This window comes from Carcharodon carcharias, chromosome 5, assembly GCF_017639515.1.
Source record: "Carcharodon carcharias isolate sCarCar2 chromosome 5, sCarCar2.pri, whole genome shotgun sequence".
Classification (NCBI taxonomy): Eukaryota; Metazoa; Chordata; class Chondrichthyes; order Lamniformes; family Lamnidae; genus Carcharodon; species Carcharodon carcharias.
Window position 1 is genome coordinate 59,270,757 of NC_054471.1, and position 21,855 is coordinate 59,292,611.

A 21,855-nucleotide genomic window follows, 5' to 3' on the forward strand; every position below is an offset into this window, starting at 1 on the left:
GGCAGCCAAAAACCCATAACCATTACCAAATACATTTAATACCAGTTTCCAAACTGCCAGTTATAGCATCTTAAGTGCTCTGGTTATTTTGAGCAGACTGGTCATTAAAAAGAGAGAACTCTTTTACCTTTCTAGTGAATTTGTGCCACAGTCCACCAGCTTAAATGAAATGGATTAAATCATAAGTTAAATAATTGCTCTTTGTGATAAAGTCAGTAATGCCCAGATGCATAATTATCTGAAATATGAACCCGCCTGTTCCCATTCAGGCAATACCAGTCCAGCTGTTTTCTTTCAAAGTTTTTGTTAATGCTTTAGCTTATTACCACATGCTGCAGTATGAATTTCAACTGCCCTCTCTCTGGCAGGCTTTAATATTGAAATTTAAAAAAAATTTAACACTGTCCCATTATATGCATCACACCAGCCATCACTTTTAGTTTGTAAATTTAAAAAACTCTAATCAAAATCTCAAACTGTTATGTTGAGGGTTTGAATTTGTGTTCTCTGGATGACTAGTCCAGTAGCATAACCATTAACAGTACCACACAAAAGTAAACTTCACACAACATAAATTTCCCAAGACTCCCACCCTATATATACATGCATTTTTTTTTTACCTTTTCCCAGTGTTTTCATTCCATGTTCACTCAATTGTAACAGCCCTAGCTTCCTCTTTCCTATGTGGACTTCATGCTGTTAACTTGCATTCGCCAGTACTTAATTATTTGATGCACCTTAACTTTCCTTCTGAAACTTTTCAACATTTATATCACTAAATCTTGATTACCCACTTGCATTAGACTTGCTACTACCAAGTTTTTATATATAATTTTTGCATTGATCTGTAATGCCACATTTTCCATTGTATCATTTGATTCACCCACCTTTATCCAACAATATATCATTTGACTTAATACATATAAAGCCACAAAAGACCAAATTTGTTCCTTTTAGCTTTTGCTGAATTTGGTGGAAAAATATTGATTTGACAATGCAAGTTGAGAAGATTTTAAAGTAGAATTGGGGTATTGCTGAAATGGAGGCCCTCTAGTGCAGTGGGAGCATCCCTGCTTCTGAACCAGAAGTTCAGGTTTGAGCCCCATCCCAGGGCTTCATAATGCGACCAAGCAGGTTGAGTACTAGCCTGCAAATCCTTCCAACACACACCAATAGCTAATGATAAGAGCGGGAGCGATTTTTGGTCAGCCATGTGATGGCTCCCGACTACAACATGCATGTTGCCACAGCAGCTGAGACTCCATTTGTGCACTGTGCACACAGGGTTGCCAACCCTCCTGGAATGGCCAGGAGTCTCCCAGGATCGGCATCAATCTCCTGCTGACCAAAGAAAGTCTTCCAGGAGATTTTAAAACAATATTTCATTGGTGCCATTGAGTTAGTTGGACCAGTTTGGTCCAAAAGTATCATCACCTCCCCAAACCAGGAAGGAGGGTCCAGCGGCACTGGATGGGAAATGTAGTCTTTCTATCTCTGCATGGCGGAGAGCACAGTACTGGGTGGAGAGCACACTATAACTCCCAGACACTGCAACCAGATTGGAGGGTGCGGGGGAGCAGTGACGTGACTTGTCAAATGAAAGAGTAGCGGCTGGATATGGCTCTGGAAGAGGGTAAGTAGCATCTCAACTGAGAATGAGATCTTCTTGTTGCTGATGGTTCCACCACCTTTCCCCCCACCCACACCACCACCCAACCCCCCAGAATTTATTGCGCATTGACAGCAGTAAAAGAGGTGGGACATGATTTATATTTATGTATCTCTGTTCTTAATCCAACCCATAAACCTTAGAATCCGGACACAGAATGCCGCCGGCTTTCCCTGATGTCACCTCCGCCAGCGTCTCTCGGAATCTGTCCAGCCAGAGTTGGCAACCCTCGTAACACCTAAGCACTTCTGAAATATAAATGTCAGCTGTAGGTTTCACTAGAGTGGACTGACTGCACTGTGGCACTTTCTTTACGACGTGTACCTGCATTCTACATTATGAACACAAGGGGGCATTTGCAGACTGCATTATAATTTGTTAGAATCTTAAATTTATTATCGAGAATTTTACAAATTCAAGGTGATGGCAGAAAAATTTCAACATGTCCATCATCTTACTGAGTTACAGACTAGAGGGCATACAGCAGTTTTCTTTAGCGGTGAATATGTAATTTTATTCTCAAACATCAAGCTATTAAAACAATTCAAATTTTCACTGTCTGGTCTTAACGAGGACACTTAGTAAATTATCTCAAAAATCATTGCCTCAGTAAGTTATCAGTTGAACAACAAAGTCTTTGGAAAAAGCGGGCAAGATAAATGGTTCAAAATATTTGAATTTGTAAGAAAAATGCTTGAAAGGAGGAAAACACTTGAAATGGAAAATGGATGTAAGCAGGATCTGGTATGTTTTTCAAACGACATCCAAAGAATGGTAGCATTATTTCCTAATTGTAAATTTGTTTCTTAGAAGCCATTAATAGGGGAGAAAACTCCGGGTTTGGCGTTAGAGTGAAAACAAGTCGGTGCACAAGCTGTGACTTTGACTGGAGTGTTTTGTTCCAGTGGGTGGTTTTTATTTGTCTGAAGTTGAAAAGTGCAGTGTGCTGTATGCAACATGTTGCTGTGATCAGTTTCATTCGCAGCCAAGTTGAGTCCTGTTCACTGCAGCTTGAAGCATTCACGCTGATTCCAAGCAACACATCTCACACATTCAGAATTGCTTTTGTTTTCTCTCTGCCTTTATGTTATAAACACGTATTTGTGAAAGTTGAAGTCATTTTTTTTAGCTGATGACAAGCTGTCCTGTTGAGTGTCATGTTTTGTCTGAATGCATTCTTGTGAAGCCCCTTGGTTTGTTTTGTTCCATTTGAAATTGCTCTATAAATGCAAATTGAGTGAAGCATTATTTTAATTTATAATTTCAGGAAATATAATCCTTGAAATATAATTCTGGTCATCTTGCAATATTGAACTGTTACTTTAAACATTTGTTTAACCATTATCCTGTTGAACATCTATTTATGTACAAGAATACATATAGCAGAGTAGCACACAATGGCTTGACTAAAAATTACCAAGACAAAGGGGGGCGGGGATGGAGGAGAGAGTTCATGATCTAAAATTGTTGATCTCAATATTCAGTCCGGAAGGACTGACTAGGCACTTTACAGCCTTCCGGACTGAATATTGAGTTCAACAATTTTAGATCATGAACTCTCTTCTCCATCCCCACCCCCTTTCCAATCCCCCCCCTTTTTCCAATAATTTATATAGATTTTTCTTTTCCCACCTATTTCCATTATTTTAAAATGTATTTCCATCCATTGTTTTATCTCTACCTTTTAGCCTTTTTCGATTCCTTCACCCCACCCCACCCCCACTAGGGCTATCTGTACCTTGTTTGTCCTGCTTTCTACCCTTTATTAGCACATTCCTTAGATAATATCACCATCTTCAACACCTCTTTGTCCTTTTGTCTGTGACCACTTTTGGTTATCTCCACTTATCACTGGCTCCACTTGTCCCATCCCCCTTAAACCAGCTTATATTTCACCTCTTCTATTTTTACTTAGTTCTGTTGAAAGGTCATTCGGACTTGAAATGTTAACTGTGTTCCTCTCCGAAGATGCTGCCAGACTTGCTGAGTTTTTCCAGGTATTTTTGTTTTTGTTCCCCAGAGTATTATGCTGGGTTTCTGGATTACTTGTCCAGTGACTTGTCCACTCTGCCATCGCCTCCTCTAAGCAATAATTGCCGAGCAATAACTTGCTCACTGACACTGAGTTTGGGTTTCGTCAGGGCCACTCAGCTCCTGACCTCATTACAGCCTTGGTTCAAACGTGGACAAAAGAGCTGAACTCTCTAGGTGAGGTGAGTGTGACTGCCCTTGACATCAAGGCAGCATTTGGTCGAGTGTGGCATTAAGGAGCCCTAGCAAAACCGGTGTTAATTGGAATCACGGGGGAAAACTCTTCACTGATTGGAGTCCGACCCAGCACTAAGGAAGATGGTTGTGGTTGTTGGAGGTCAATCATCTCAGTCCTGTGACTTTGCTGCAGGAATGCCTGAGGGTAGTGTCCAGTTCCCAACCATCTTCAGCTGCCTCATCAATGAATTTCCCTCCACCATAAAGTCAGAAGTGGGGATGTTCGCTGATGATTGCACAATGTTCATCACTATTTACGATGCCTCAGATACTGAAGCAGTCCATGTCCAAAGGCAGAAAGACCTGGACAATATCCAGGCTTGGTCTGATATGTAGCAAGTAACATTTGTACCACGCAAGTGCCGAGCAATGACCATCTCCAAGAAGAGAAAATCTAACTATTTCCCCATGACATTCAATGGCATTACCATCATTGAATCCCTCACTGTCAACACCTTACCATTGATCAGAAATTGAACTGGACCAGTTAAATAAATACTGTAGCTACAGAGTAGGTCAGAGACTAGGAATTCTGCGGCGAGTAACTTGCCTCCTGACTCCCCAAAGCCTGTCTACCATCTACAAGGCACAAGTCAGGAGTGTGATGGAATACTCTCCACTTGTCTGGATGAGTGCAGCTCCCACAACACTCAAGCTCAACACCATCCAAGATAAAGCAGCACACTTGATTGACACCCCAATCTACCATCTCCAATATTCACTCCCTCCACCACCTACATACAGTTGCAGCAGAGTGTACCATATTCAAGATGCACTGCAGCGACTCACCAAGGCTCCTTCAATGCACCCTCTAAATCTGTGACCTCTACTGCCTGGAAGGACAAGGGCAGCAGATGTAGGGGAACTCCACTACCTGCAAGTTCCCCTCCAAACCACACGCCATCCTGACTTGGAACTGTATCACCGTTCCTACACTGTCGCTGGGTCAAAATCTTGGAACCCCCTCCCTAACCGCCATGTGGGTGTATCTACACCACAAGTTCTGCAGCTATTCAAGAAGGTGGCTCGGCATGACCTTTTCAAGGCCACCTTGGGTAGGCAACAAATGCTGTCCTAGCTAGTGATGGCCACATTTCATGATGAATAAATTAAAAATAGACCATAAGACATAGGAGCAGAAATTAGGCCATTCGGCCCATCGAGTCTGCTCCGCCATTCAGTCATGGCTGATAAGTTTCTCAACCCCATTCTCCCGCCTTCTCTCCGTCTTAAATACAATCAATGACCTGGCCTCCACAGCATTCTGTGGCAATGAATTCCATAGATTCACCACTCTCTGGCTAAAGAAGTTTCTCCTCACATCTGTTCTAAAAGGTCTTCCCTTTACTCTGAGGCTGTGCCCTTGGGTCCTAGTCTCTCCTACTAATGGAAACATCTTCCCTACGTTCACTCTATCCAGGCCTTTCAGTATTCTGTAAGTTTCAAGATCCCCCTCATCCATCTGAACTCCATCGAGTATAGACCCGGAGCTCTTAAACGTTCCTCATATGTTAAGCCTTTCATTTCTGGGATCATTCTCGTGAACCTCCTCCGGACCCTCTCCAGGGCCAGCACATCCTGAAATACGGGACCCAAAATTGCTCTCAATATTCTAAATGTGGTCTGACCAGAGCCTTATAAAGCCTCAGAAGCACATCCCTGCTTTTATATTAGGGTAGAAGCTGTTCAACTGCTCTTCTTGGCTTGCCTCACTCCTGTGAAGGATGGTACGGAGAGCACCTTATGCACATGGACCTTTTATATTTTCGGTTAGTTTGCTGTTGGTCGTCACTCAATTTCTCAACTTTGACATGACACCTGCGGCCTTGGTAATCCTGGTGTTGATTTTTGGCATCGAGACACAGGTTACTGGTAATTGTTGATCCAAGGTATGTGAAGCTGTCAATGACCTCTAGAGTGAGGTTGTCAATCATGTTAACATAATATATGGTATTATTTATCATATTATGTGGGATCTTACCTGAATCTATCATCTGTTCATATCAGTAATTCATTACAAAACCAGTAAAAGAACTTTAAGATTATTTTGTGGAATGTTAGTTGATGCATTTTTAAGACCTGCGAATTCTCCAGCAGCTCAATATGCTTTTTTCCCTTCCTTGGGAAGAGAAGGCCTGCAGTGATGAGTGCTTACTCTAAAAAGCTGTTTGAACAGTAAGTTGGTCAACAAAATGTTGGTCAGCTTTGACAAATGGTTGGCACATGAGTATCTTGTATCAAATCTGCTTTCTTTGACCTGTTGTTGACTAGCATCAACTTGTGATAGCTTGTTTGTTAATATTGCTTTGCAGAGGGCTATAACCAATGGAGAAATGCATGACACATGTGCCTAACTCTTAACAATTCACCATCTTTGCCTTTTGTAGGCATGGTTTACAATGTGACACCATATTTGGAATATCACCCTGGAGGAGAGGAGGAGCTTATGAGAGGTGCAGGAGCTGATGGAACAGAATTATTTGATCAGGTGAATTTGTCAACTAGAGGATTATTTCAGATTAATTTCTCAAACTTTGGGACTGAAATCGAACATGAGTTATATTTTTTGGTCAGTCATTTGTTGCAAACAGAATTTGAAACTCCACCTTTCAAGGAAAGTTTTCATATATAGCAATTTGATTTATCATTGTCCATCACTGAAGGAATTAAAAAAATAAACGTTAGCATAATATATAACATTTAAAGCTATTCTATGAATCTGATGCCGTTAACATGATTCTGAAGCCTTTTTCTTTCCTTTAGATTTGTCATTCCCAGTTGATGAGTGAGTGCTAGAATTACAACAGTGTTTTCCTAACTTTTAAATAAAAGCAGAAAATGCTGGAAAAACTCAGCAAGTCTGGCAGCATCTGTGGAGAAACAGAGTCCAAGAACTTGGCTCCAAAGAGGAGCCATATTGTCTCTGAGTCAGAAGGTGCAGAGCCGGACTGCTATCGGACAGTACCATTGAATGCAGACTGGAATATCAGCTCTGAATTCTGGATTGACATCCAGTGATAATTCACCCAGTAGATTTGGGAGGCCTACCCCTCATCGGATGTTGGTGAGAGCCCTTATAATCCTCCTGTCACGCAGGCATAACTAAATTGGTGTAAAGATGGTTACAGCCATGAGGGGAGCGTTCATGTAATGGTTGGTGAATCCTTCCAGTGTCTCACACACTTCTCCAAAGGAGCAGGGTGCAGACACAAAAATAAATCCATAAACCCACATTTTTCCATTATAAAATGCGCAGTAACATTTTTATCTCTTAACACCCTAACAACAGTGTGACAAAGTCAGTATTTCTGTTCTATAATTTGATGACTTTAGATAAGATTAATAAAGTAACTTTTAATGTTTCTGTATCAGAGTCCAGCTCAAATAACTAATTGTACAGTTGGTCTGTGGAAATGCAAGATATCTGTCTCTAATGGGTATTCTGTGTCATTGCTACTGCCCAGAAAGTAATTAAGTTACCCTTGATGGCTAGGCCTGATTGTTTTGCAATGTAAATGAATGTGGGTTAATAGATCATGGGATGGTCAAATTAAGTTATTCTGATGGCTGAAACCTTTAAGGAAGGTAGTAGTATCCCCAAATGAATGCTTTTCCCGTAAGATGTGTGTTCTTTTGCAGTTTGAGGTTTCTCAAATGGAAAATCATAGTTCTAGTCATTCAGCTTCAGTTCCATCCAGAAATCTGTTGTCAATGGTTGTTAATTCCTTAATTATCAAAACATTTGTATTAACTTCTTTTTGTGTTGTTATCTAGAAAACCCTAACTTCCACTATTAATATTTCTCTCCTGTGAGAAGGCTGCTTCATTCCCAGAGATAAAAACAAAAAAAAACTGCGGATGCTGGAAATCCAAAACAAAAACAGAATTACCTGAAAAAACTCAGCAGGTCTGGCAGCATCGGCGGAGAAGAAAAGAGTTGACGTTTTGAGTTTCGGTCGAAGGGTCATGAGGACTCGAAATGTCAACTCTTTTCTTCTCCGCCGAGGCTGCCAGACCTGCTGAGTTTTTCCAAGTAATTCTGTTTTTGCTTCATTCCCAGCCCTGAAGAGATTCCTGGGAAAGAAAACAATAATTACTCCCTTTTGACCTAGGTCAGATTAAATGTTCAGTTGGCTTTCACTTTTATGGTTGTGTGCTATAGCAATCATCTTTGAAAATGTCGATTCTTTGTTTTATTAATGATAAAATGATGTTATGTAATGCGATTACGAGTTTATCACTCAGATACTGTTTCAGGTGACCAGGAACTACACCCTTCGCTATAGATGGTGACATTAAAATGGACCACAACAGTCCAGCATGACTTTCTAATCCATTTACGGCCAGGCACCTGTGTATCAGTATTGTGCTGCTGCACTTGAGAACTGAGTCTCTTAAGCTTTGCTACCAGTGGTGGCTTTATGCTCCCATAAAATGCCCAGTTATTTGCAGCTAATTACATTCTCTTCCTTCCTGAAGTAAGGATATATTTGAATTTGATGCCTTTCTGCTAGTTGCATTTATGTAGAATGACTTATTCATTAAGTTCTTTGTAAGATACAAGCGCAAAATAAAACCAAAGAAATTAGAAACATGATGGCGTTCAAACAAAAATCATTGGGAGGAGTATGGAAATGGTTTTTAAAGTAGGCCCAAAAGGAACAGATGGGGATGGGGAAGCAGAAGGGTATAAGGAGTGAGTTCCAGAACCTAGGATCTATACAGCTGATTACATTTCCGACACTGGATGTAATAAAGGGTAATTGGAGAGATGTGTTGGGAGGGGTGGGGGTGTCTTTGAATACACAAAAAAGCCCGAGTCTAAAGAACAGCTAGTCGACGGGAGGCAGTTAGAGTTGGGAAGGGATAAGGCCATTTCAACGCTTAGATTAGATAAGTGAGCAAGAATTGGTGTAGAGTAGGATGCGGAAAGCTGGATTATGGATGAACTGAAGTTCATGGAGCGTGCAGGATGGAAGATTGGCTCGAGGAACATCAGAATATTTGAGCCGGGAGGTGATGGAGGATTTCAATGACAAATGGGCTGAGTTGAGTGTAAGTATTACAGAGATGAAAGGTGCAAGTGTTTATGATAGAAAGGATTGTGGGTTCAGAATATCATCTTGGGGTGGAATAGAGATTGCAAATGGTCAGAGGCTGTGGCCAGAGAATTTGGATTCTTTTGAAATAATTTGAAATATCAATCTCAGCTACTAACATTGTGTGAACAAAGACATAATTAACATTTGTACCGTGAAATTTGGCGATCTTGTGACACAGTGGGTGCCCCTCTCTCTGAGCCAGAAGCTCCGGATTCAAGTCCCATCCCAGGAATTGATGACCAAGGAAGATGCGTTCATAACGCGATCAAACAGGTTGAATGTCAACCTCCAAATCCTTCCAATATTCGCTAATGGCAGGGGAAAGAGTGGGAGAGATTCCTGGTCAGCTATGTGGTGGAAAGAGCATTGGAGCTTCTACCTTCACTATCCATAGCTCCAGACTACAACATACAGTACGTGTAAAAGTTCATGTTGCTGCAGCAACTTGGACTCCGAGTGAACTGTTAACATACCACCACCACCACCACGAAAGTTATATTTTTTAATAAACGGTAATTGTTCATGATTTCTCAGTCTAAACATCAGAAAGAAGAGTTAGTATAATTTTGCACTCAGGATCAGACTGTTTCACGGAATTAAAAATTCAGCGCTTGGAAATCGTTTAGATCTTAACCTTAACCTGAACAATCTTTCAAAATTCAAATTCATTCTAAAATTGATTGTCAAATCATAGGGAAAAACCAAGAAATTCATATAGCATGAGGATGATACTTGCACTGTTAGCATCACACCGATGTACACTTAGAAATACTTTGCACTGCACATACTCAGATTGAAGCATCCTGTGAATTAGATGCACAAGTACAGTCTCAACTTTTGAGAATAATGAACATAAAAACATAAGAAAAGGAGCTGGAGTACACCATTTGACCCCATGAGCCTTCCTAAGCCATTCAGTAAGATTTGCTATCTCAATTCCACTTTTGTACCCGTTCCCCCATCCCCTGATCAAGAATCTGTCGATCTCAGTCTTGAATATGATAAACAATGGAGCACCAACAAATCACTGGGATAGACAATTCCAAAGAAAAGAGATTGTACAAGGTCAAGTTGTGCTGTTCCTGTTTCTTTCTACGACAGTAGCACCTCTTGGTTGAGTGCTTTCATGTTTGCACCTGCCATGGGCTGTCAGCACCCATGTATGGATTTTTTTGTACTTATTCTCAGGATGTAGGCATTGCTGGCATTGGCCCCATTCGTTACCCACCTCTAGTTGCCCTGAGAAGGTGGTATTGGATCTATTTCTTTGTACTGGCTTGCTAGGCCACTTGAGTGGGCAGTGAAGAGTCAATCATGTATAGGTCAGACTGGTAAGAATGGCAGATTTGCCATGTGGAAACCCAGAATGTTTTTGCTTTGTGGATTTAATTACCTGAAATGACCTGTTCTAATTAAAAAGCATACTTTTCAACAAAGATGTAGCATCCACCAATCTTGCTCAAAATGCAAGGATTCAAACAACTGTTTTCACAGTTTGGAATATCCAGATAATAGTGCAGCTGCTGCACTCAATAATGTCTCCCCATTAGTTGCTTTTCAAAAAAAGGTTTTCTTGAAACTGCACTGTCCTAATTATACCATCATTAACACTTACAGTTTTTTGTCAGACTACTCAACTGTAGAACCTTTTACCAACTCTTGTAAATCTCATTAGTCCTTTATGTAATCAAAGTCTCTCGAGCTCCTGGAGCATTTTGTCAAGGATGAGTACAATAAGGATTGTGAACTGTGGCGGTTTCATCCAGCTCTCTGTAATTAAAAATTCAACATATGTTTCATGTTCAGTCATAGAATCACAGGAAAATATAGCACAGAAGAAGGCCTTTTGGCTCTTTGGTCGAACTATTCAATTAATCCTACTTCCCTGTTCTTTCCTTATACCCTGTAAACATTTTCCCTTTAAGCATTTATCCAACTGTCTTTTACATGTTGCTATTGAATTTGTTTCTACCATCCTTTAAGGTATGCAATCCAAATCACAACAACTTGCTTTGTGTAAAAAAAAACTCCTCATGCCACTTCTGTTTTTTTTTTGCCAATCACTTCAAGTCATTGCCCTATGGCTATCAATCTCTCTGACACAGCAAACAGGTTCTTGTTATTGTTGAAAAAGAGACTTTTTTTTGTTGAAGCTTTTGCAGTCATCAGGACAATTCGCAAGAAAATACCAATGTCAGGGGAAACAATGCCGTATGACAAGAGAATGCTGATTGGTTGGTAAGTAGAGTCTAGTAGTGGCATTGCCATGGAGAACGCACCAGTTGATTGTAACTGCCCGTTAACTGGCAAGCATTGTTTGAAATTTAAACCAGGCAGTTTGACTCTGATTGGTCAAACCAGCGAATGGCTGTCACTTATTTTGTTTAGCTGAAACAGGGGCAATGTGTGTACATGTTCTTTCTGTCTGCAGAAAGCTGCCCAAGTAAACAAAAGTCCTAGTGTACAGAGCAGTTGTCATCACCACACTCCCTGTATTGTAGTGAGATCTGGACTCTGCATCAGCAAGACATAAGAGCACTGGAGAAACTCCATCAGCAGTGCCTCTACTGCACCTTCCAGGTTCAATGGCAGGACCATCAAACAAACATTAGTGTCCTTTTTGAAGCCAACCCCACAAGCATTCAGGCAAAACTCTTGCACAATCAACTTCGATGGACTGGACACTGTGTCCAGATGGCCGAAAACTGATTACCCCACCACATCCTGTTTTCTCAACTCTCAAATGGCCAATGTTCTGGGAAGCTCAAAGAAAATACTTCAAACGCACTCTGTAGCTCTCCCTGAAGTGAGGCAGCATTGACGTTAATGTCTGGCAGGAGCTTGCTACAATCATCTAAAATGGCGACAACTTGTCCATCAAGCTGCATACTCTTCGAGTCATAGCATCTTAATGATGAGGCAGAGCGGCAGCAGGGAAGGAAAGAAAAGGAAGCAAATCCTGCACTCCGGATCCCACCACCTCATGGCTTGTCCTGCCCCATGTGTCCAAAGATATGTAGGTCAAGAATTGGCCTGTTCAGTCATACGAAGACCCATAACCAAAACTCGTGACCCTGAGTAGACGTCATCCTCGAATCAAGGGACAGCCGATGACGACAGAAGTGTGATGCCTGGAATTGAACGCAACTCCAGCTGAGGCCGAACCAGTGTTTGACTTTGTCCTGTGTCAGCTCATCTGCTGCTGAAATCCTCATTCATGTCTTTGTTACCTCTATACTCAACTATTCCAATGCACTCCTGGTTGGTCTCCCACATTCTATCTGGCACAAACTTGAGGTCATCCAAATCTCAGCTGCCTCTGTCTTAACTCGCAGCAAGTCTCCTACATCCCCTATCAGCCTTGTGCTCGCTGACCTACATTGGCTTTAAAATTCTCATCCTTCTTTTCAAATCTGTTCATGGCCTTGCCCCTCCATATTTCTATAGTCTCCTCCAGTCGCACAACCCTCTGAGATATTTACGCTTCTCTAATCCTAGCCACTTGTGCATTCCCTATTATAATTGCTTCACTGATATTGTCCGTGCCTTCAGTTGCCTAGTCCCCTCCCTACACTTCTCAATTCTTTACCTCACTGTCCTCCTTTAAGGCACACCATGAAGCATACCTGTTTGACCAAGCTTTAGGTCAGCTGACTTAATATCTCCTAGTGTGTCTCAGGGGTGTCATACTTTGTCTTATAATGCTCCTGTGAGGCACTTTAGGATGTGTCATTACATTAAAGGTGCTATATAACTAGGGGGAGAATTTTCTCCCCATCGGGGAGATTAGGTGAGAGCGGGTGCGGGCGAGCAGGTGAGCGTGCAGCCGATCGTTGCCCATGATTGGCTGGGAACCGCCATTTTGCATGGGCAGGCCAATTAAGGCCCGCCCAGCATGATGTGTACCCGGAAGCGCTGAGCACACCCTGTGTGGGCGGGGGGAGGAGGGAGAGCCGGGACCTGCGCTCTTTCGCACATGCGCGCAAAAGAGCACAGAAATCTCCTTGAGGCACAGAACTGCCTCAGGGAGATTAGTGTGATTTCTAAAAATTCTTAAGAAAGAAAAAATATTTTTTAACACGTCCCCTCATGTGACAGTGTCACGTGAGCTGGGACATGTCAATGAACTTTAATAAAAACACTTATTTAATTTATAAACCCTTAATGAAACCTCATTCCGCCCGTGGATGAGGTTTCATGATAAATGCAAAGGCCGCCTGGGCTCTTTGCCTGCCCGCCGAACTTGAGGTTGGACAGGCAGCTCAATTAATTACTTTAATTAATTTTTAAATGGCCTTAATAGGCCTTTGACATTTCGGTGGGCAGGCAGCTGACTCCGCTGTGCGCCCGCCGAACTGAGGATCAGAATGACACGCGGTGACATCAGGACACACTCCCAATGTCATCACGCGTCATTTAATGCGTCGGCAAGTGGGGCGCACTCCCGCTTGCCGACCCGAAGGTTCTGCCCTATAAGTTGTTGTTGTTTAACATAACTTCTCAGCTTTTGTACCCTGTGCTACTGTGAATAAAGCCAAGGATCCTAAATGCTTTTTTTAACAGCCTCAACTTTGCCAAATGCCAATTCATTTTGTCCCGGATTATTGTCTCTAAAAGTTTCCCCACGACCAATGTTAGGCTGACTGGCCTATAGGGGCTGGGTTTATCCATCTCCCCTTTATTAAGCAATGGAACAAGATTTGCACAGATTGAGAAACTTGACACCAGATAGCTTTTGATTTACCGTAAGAGAACTTGCATGAAAGGTGTGAAGATTGGCTCTTTTAGACAACCCCTCTCCTCTTTCAAAATCACCATCTTAACCCTTCTCCACAAAAGTCCTGTGATTTAACTCCTTTATCCTTACAAAACTACTGTCCCATCTCTTTTTCCTTGGAAGTCCTTCAAAATGTTGTTGCCTTCCAAATTCACGCCAATGTTTCCTACAACTCCATATTTGAATCCCTCCGATTAAATGTTAATGGTATGTTTAATTGTATGGTTAAGGTTAAGGATATTGGCATCTGGTTTCTTACTTCACCATCTGGCTATCAGAAGTTTAATATTAGATATCTGTGTCTTGATCAAGGTCACATGATATCCTCTGAGACTGGTGCATTATCCCTAACTGTCCTGCTCAACCTCTGATTCCTTTTGAGGTGATTGATCACATTATACACCTCCAGCTCTTGTTTTCCTCTGCTGCCCAGCTCAGCGTGCCTGCCCTCATTTAGTTCCACTTTTCTTCCTTATCTACCTGCTGCACCTTTACATGAAGCCAGCTTTCAGATAAATACACCTAACATTTGGCTCTACCACTATAGAGGCCTATGGTGGAGTAGTGGTTATATTCTAGGCGAGTAATCCAGAGGACTTAGACTTAGTTCCTCGAGTCCCGTGCAGGACAATGGGCAGCAAGTCTCCACCACTGGTCCACTGCAATCTCTCTTTTGCACCAGCCCAGGTGGTGTCCCACTTTTTAAGGTCCTCCTTAAATGGACTTCGCCAGGCCTTCTTTGGTTGGCTCCCTCTTCTTCCATCTGGTGGTACCCATTCTACTGCCGCTCTGGCAGGGCGTACATCCAGTAGCCCTGGATGAATAATCTGTAGGATGTGAGCTCAGTTACCAGCTTGTAAATTTGAATTCAGTTTTTAAAAATAACTGTAATAAAAAGCTGGCATCAGTGAAAATGACCATGAAGTTATTGGATTTAGTTGACTGGCTTCAGGCCTCAGTCATCGTCTTCTACTTTGTACCTGTTTCTCGCATCCTCTTCATTTGAAGTTTACTTGCCACGCTGCTTTATTGCCTTACTCAGTTATTTTCAAATCTCCTTCTGTTTTAATGCCTTTCCATATTTGATTTAATCTGCCTACGTGATTCACAGTCTACAGCACTGAAACAGCCCACTCTGTCTAATGGGCAGAATTTTCTGCCTGTCAGGTGGGCGGGCCCAGCCAAATCTCTGGCGGGCGGGGAGCCGATCCCCGCTGGAGAAGAAGGCCTTGCTGCTATTTTACGTGGGCGGGCCAATTAAGGCCCACTCAGCGTGACGTCTGGCGGGAAGCAGCCTCAGGGAGATCACTGACACTTTTAAAAACATTAAAAATAGAAAAAAAAAAATCCTTAACATGTCCCCCTCATGTGATAATGTCACATGAGATAGAACATGTTCAAAAATTACTTTAAAACTTTATTAAACTGTTTAAATCCCTACATGAAACCTCATCCCGCCGGTGGATGAGGTTTCATGTTTTTCCTATTCCCTGCCGGGGCTCCTGGCCTGTCCGCCAACCTTAAGGTTGAACGGGCAGGTCCTTTAATTGTTTCAATGATCCCGTCAATGGTCTCAATTGGCCATTGACAGGTCGGCGGGTGCACAGCTGATTTCGCTGTTCCCCGCTTTCCTGAAAATTTAAATAGGGTGAGATGACGTTGGGGGGTTCCCCCTGACATCATCCCGCGTCGTTTTACACGTCGGCGAGCGGGCCCCGCCCCCTGCTCGCCGACGGCAAAATTCTGCCCAATGAGTCCATGTTGATGATTAAGTTCCACATGAGCCTTCTCCCACCTCTCTTCATTTAACCCCGTCAATATATCATTCTATCCTTTGGTCCCTTATGCACTAATCTAGTTTTCCTTTAAATGCAACTGTGCTATTTTCCTCAAATATTCCTTGTGATAGTGAGTTCCACATTCTTTCCACTTTCTGTGTGAAGATGTTGCTTCGTAATTCCCTATTGGATTTATTGGTAGCCATCCTATATTTATGACCCCTAATTTTCCTCTCCCCCACAAGTGGAAACCTAGCTTATCAAACCCTTTCGTATTCTAAAGACCTCTTGGGTTACCCCTCAGATTTCTATTTTCTACAGAAAAGAACCCTAATCTGTTCAGCCTTTATTGGTAAGTATATTCTCTTAGTTCTGGTATTATTTTTGTGGATCTTTTTTTCATCTTTTCCAATAATTTTCTATTGTTTTGAAAGTACAGATATCGATGACTTGTCCCATTCCTAGCTTTAGGAAAGATCTGCTTGCAGGAAATAAAACCTATTATTTGTTTCTGTTATAAGAGATGAACTTAGCATGTATTTTCCAACCTCTCTTCCCCTTTCATTTTGTTATGTCCTAAGTAGCTTATCTGTCAATTTCCTTAAATGGTAACCTGTCCTTTCGCTTTAGTTCTATGTGTATTTCCAGGATGTTTTTCTATATTTGCTAAATATACTGTAGACAAATACATGCCAATCTTAGCAAACCAGTTAATGTGGCAGTTTTCTTCAAATTTCAGATTCACACCTGGGTCAACTCTGAATCCATGCTGAAGGAATGCCTTGTAGGAAGAATGGCTTTGAAGCCTAAAGCTGTTGCTAAAGGTACTTTTCATTTTCTCATTATACTAGAAATTGAACCATCCTCAAAGTGAAACCATGGCATAAGAAGTAAAAGGAATGGAGGAAGTATATGCCCTGTTTAGTATTCGTATTACTGTGCACGCCCCAAAGCAGCAAAGCAAGGAGGGAAACTTACTTCTGAGTCTTCATGCCAATAGCGAGTTTGTTTTCTACATTAAAACTTTGGTAATTATAAAAGAAAGAAATACTCAGTGATATAATGTTTTTCCCGAACACTGGACATCCCAAAATGCTTTACAATCAATCAAACTACACGTCAAAAGTACTCACTGTTGCAATAGAGGAAACACAGCAGATATTGATTGAAGGATAAATATCGACCTGGACACTATCAATTGTCATTGAGAAGAACAGCCACTCTGGAGTCTTTGAAGTCCAGGTAAGTAAAAATCTTTATTCGAGTACGCCTGGGAGAAGCTCCGGAGTCTGCAAAGGAAAACTTGTCAAAATTTCACAGTTTACTGCATCTTACTTCCATATGTTATTACTAAACCTCGTTAACAGCCACAAATAGCTACAAGATCTTGCTTAGCAACTACTAATGGCTACAAGATCTCGTTAAACAGCCGCCAATGGCTAGTTATTCTGATACATTCACCACCTGGTGAGTTTCTTTGACCCACTTAGTGAGACAATAGCTAAAGAGCAGATGTTATCTCAATTTCTGGCTTGAACCCCTCCACCCAGCCTGGGATTGAATTCCGTTTATTGTTTACACAGGCTGTGAACAGTTCCAGAATGTCAAGTATCCCATCATGCCCCTGAGCCTGCTCTGAGGTTATCAGTGTGTGCGAGATATATATATATATATATATATATATTTATTTTTTTTTAATTCCAGTGCTAACTACCTAACTGTTCCACTTCACAATCATAAACTAAGCTGCCAGTAATGAGATTTAATAACTTTTTCTAAGTAATGTCTACCTTCACTATTTCACTGGCAATAATCTGTTACATGGATTGGTCAAAATACACTACCGGCGGGATTGTCTGCACTTGCCCGCCACCGCAATCTTCTAGTCCCGCTGCAAGTCAATGGACTTCTGGCTGGGGCGCCACCTCACCCACGTTGGGTCCCACCTGCAACAGGGCCGGAAAATCCTGGTCTACAGAGGGCATTAATCAAGAGCTCTGTTTAAAGTGCTGTCCTCTGGTTTTGATTACTTTACTTTATATATGCATAAACAGAAATGTAATAATTAAAGAGACCATGTCAAATTTGGGAATATACTTGTGACCATTATCAAAAGTCTAATTACTTGGTGATTGAATAGCTCACCTAAAGGTTATTTCCCCTGAAGCAGAGGAGATTGAGGGGGGACATGATTGAGGTGTATAAAATTATGAGGGGCATAGATAGGGTAGACAGGAAGGAATTTTTCCCCTTGGTGGAGGGATCAATAACAGGGGGTATAGACTTAAGGTAAGGGGCAGGAGATTTAGAGAGAATGTGAAGAAGAATTTTTTCACCCAGAGGGTGGTGGGAATCTGGAACTCACTGCCTGAAAGGGTGGTAGAGGCAGAAACCCTCATAACATTTAAGAAGTGTTTGGATGTGCACTGGTGATGCCATGGCATACAAGGCTATGGGCCTAGTGCTAGAAAATGGGATTAGAGTAGTTAGGTACTTGTTTGACCGGCGCAGACTCGATAGGCCTTTTTCTGTGCTGTAGACCTCTATGACTCTAAATATTACTACAGATCTCATGCATCATCGGCAGTGCTACAATCTCCCAATTGGATTATATGCCGAAGAACTGGCCTGGCATGGGACATAAACCTAAACAGAGACAAAAACAACCCACTGAGCCACACCTGTGCTCCCTACAAAGAGCAAATCACAATGTTGACCATTTTTATTCTTTAAGCTGATTTAAATTAAAAAAATAATCAGGGGACAATGTAGCTTTAAATGGAGAGGAAACATTTGGGAGATTTCCTGTATCTTCCTCAGTGAAAACAGACACAAAGTAATCATTTAGCTTCTCTGCCATTTCCCTATTCCCCGTTAAGAATTCTTGTGACTCTGCCCGTAATGGACCCACATTGGAAGCCAGATGCTTCCTTTTTACGTACTTAGAAGCTTTTACCATCTGTTTTTGTTTTTTGCTAGATTGCATTCATATTCTATTCTCCCTTTACCAGTTTCTTGGTCTTCCTTTGCTGTATTCTAAAACCTCCCAATCCTCAGGTTTACTTCTACTTCTGGCAACCTTCTAAGCCTTTTCTTTTAATCTTATACATTCCTTAATTTCCTTTGTCAGCCACGGTTGACTGACCTTTTTGGGTTTTTGCACCTTGAAGGAATGTATAGGTGCTGTAAGCCAAGTAATAGTTCTTTGAAGACTATCCATTGCCTATGTACAGTGCCTATGTACTTAAAGGTAAAAGTCATACCTTTTAATTATTTTCCCAATCCACCTCAGCCAATTTGTCCCTCATGCCTTCATAATTTCCTTTATTCAGCTTTAGCACCCTTGCTTCAGCGTGCACTACTTCACTTTCAAACATAAAGTAAAATTCTATCATATTGTGGTCACTCATCCCTAAAGGCTCTTTTGCAACATGATTATTAATTATTAATTAATTATAAATTAGCACTTTTTCATTACATAATACTATATCTAAAACAGCCTGGCCTCTAGTTGGCTCCTCAACTACTGCTTTAGGAAACCATGCCTAACACATTCCAGAAACTCGTCTTCCACAGCATTAGAGCTCATTTGGCTTACCCAGTCTGTATGCGGATTGAAGTCACCCATGATTACGGTATTGCCCATGCTCCATTCTCCTCTCATCTCCTGATTAATACCACGCCCCATGTTTCCACTACTGTTTGGTGGCCTATAAACAACTCCAATGTCTGCTGCCCTTTGCTGTTTCTTAGCTCCACCCAAACAGCTTCCACACATTGTTTTTTCTGACCTGATATCCTCCCTTACTAACGCAATGATCCCATCCCTTATTATCAGCGCAAATCCATCTCTTTTCCTTTCTTGTCTGACCTTCCTAAACGTTGAATATCTTTGAATATTCAGCTCCCAGTCTTGGTCACCATGCAGCCATGTTTCTGTAATGGCAGTTATATCATACCCATTTACCTCTATTTGTGGCATTAGATCCTTTACCTTATTGTGAATGCTGCGCACATTCAGGTAGAGTGCCCTTAACTTTGTCTCTTTGACATCATTCTGCATTTAAAGCATACTCAATGCTCTGCTTTGTTTCTCCTGCCTTCCAGTCTCACTACTACTTCCTGTTACCAACTTTACTTCCTTTCAATTTGGTCCACCTCTCAGGTTCCCACCACCTCCCCCCGCACTCCCCACCCTGGACAAGCTAGCTTAAAACCACCCCAACAGCACTAGCAAATCCCCCTGTGAGTATATCAGTCCCAGTCCTGTTAAGGTGTAACCGTCCAGCTTGTACACGTCCCACCTGCCCCAGAATCGGTCTCAATGCCTTAGAAATCTGATGCCCTCCCTCCTACACCAGTTCGCCAGCCACGTATTTAATCGATCAATCCTCCTATTCCTATGTTCACTAGCACGAGGCATTGGGAATAACCCTGAGATTACTGCTCTTGAAGTCCTGCTTTTTAATTTCTTTCCTAACTCCCTGAAATCTGCTTTCATGACCTCATCCCTCTTCCCTACCTATGTTGTTGGTACCAATGTGGACCACGATTACTGGCTGATCCACCTGCCCCCGAAGGATGTCCTGTAGCCGTTCTGTGACATCCTTGACCCTGGCACCAAGGAGACAACACACCATCCTGGAGTCACATTTACTGCCACAGTAATGCCTGTCTGATCCCCTGACTATGGAATCCCCTGTCATTATTACCCTTCCATTTTTCTTCCTCCCACCCTGTATAGCTGAGCTGCCTGTGGTGCCATAGGCTTGACTCTGCTGCACTCTCCTGAGAAACCATCGTCCTCATCAGCATCCAAAATGAAAAACCGATTAGCAAGCAGGATAGACTCAGGGGTCTCCTGCACTACCTGCCTGGTTCTCTTAGCTTGTTGTCACCCATTGACAGTCAACCATTCCCTCTCTGGCTGTACACTTCTGACCTGTGGGGTGACCACCTCCCTAAACGTGCTATCCATGTAATCCTCTGCCTCGCAGATGCACAACAGTGACTCCTGCCGCTCAAGTTCTGAAACCCAGAGCTCAAGCTTGTGCAGCTGGTGACACTTCCTACACATGTTTGTCAGGGACACGTGGTGTGTCACTACTTCACACATACCGCAGGATGTACACTCCACTTGACCGAGCTGACCTGCTATCCCGTAACTCTAAAAACTTACACTTAGAGTAAGTAGAATAAATCACTAGTAACTTAACTTTATTACATTTACGCTAACTTTACCTTATTTTGGTTTACTTTATTTCACTTTGACTTGATTTAACTTCACTTCCCTATACCTAGTGTTCCTTACTAAAATCCAAGTAGCTACTTCTTTATAAATAATAGGTTTTTCTAGTTTTAAGCTATTTAAACACATCCCCTAACAGCAACATCTCAACAACCAATGAACTTACAGTTTTCCTGCAATGTCAGTGCTGGATTTTTTTCAAACTCGGCCCACTGCCCGAGTAGAGGTGTCCCTCGCAGGTCTGGCTGTCTCTGCTCCCGGAAGGTGCAGCAGATCCAGGAGGAGAGCAGATATCTTGGAGCATTGTAGGGTTAAAGATAGGTAAATGGGACTTGCTGCCGGTTAGCCTATGGATAACCAAGTATTAAGTGAGCTCCAAATTGCAGCAATACTAGATGGGAAATCGGCTGAGAGAGCGTTAGGATAGTCGAGACTAGAAGTAAAATAGATTTGAATGAATGACAGATGAGTTAAGACAGAGGGAAAGGCAGGCAATATTATGGAGGTGGAAAAAGGTGGTCTTGACAATGGTGTGTTCATGGGGTTGGAAGTGCAACTCGGAGTCTAAGAGGAGGCCAAAGCTGCTAATGGTCTGGTTTGCATCAGGCAGAGCCCAGGGAGAGGGATTGAGTTGGTGGCCAGCAAATGGAGTTTTCTGACTTTTAACTTTTACAATAGACCTTTAATACAAACTTCATTATTTCATATTGCAGCAGCATTTTGTGCAGAACTATGTTTATTGTGCTATTTCAGTCACCTGACAACCTACAGCTACAGGGGATAGAACAAGACCAGCGGGTCCACCGAGTGTGCTCACGCAGTCATGGTGCAACTAGACAGTATGGTCAGCAGCACTCCCACACCTGCAGCCATGTAATCTCCTGGGAGCAACAAAAAAAGCAGATAAAATTGTTAAGGGGAGATCATGTCTAACCAATTTGATTGCATTTTTGGAAGAGGTGACCGGGTGTGTAGATGAGGGCAATGCATTTGATGTAGTCTACTTGGACTTC

General features: G+C 42.1%; 1 protein-coding gene across 4 annotated transcripts in view; it reads left to right on the forward strand.

Moving 5' to 3' along the window:
- Window positions 1-21,855, forward strand: part of LOC121277623 (cytochrome b5 reductase 4) — a 110,531-nt gene that overhangs the window by 7,913 nt on the left and 80,763 nt on the right. For all 4 annotated transcript variants that reach the window (XM_041187183.1, XM_041187184.1, XM_041187185.1 and 1 more), the window contains exons 3-4: window positions 6,325-6,425; window positions 16,334-16,418. In XM_041187183.1, the coding sequence (XP_041043117.1) occupies window positions 6,325-6,425; window positions 16,334-16,418 (186 nt within the window). The remainder of the gene's footprint in view (window positions 1-6,324; window positions 6,426-16,333; window positions 16,419-21,855) is intronic.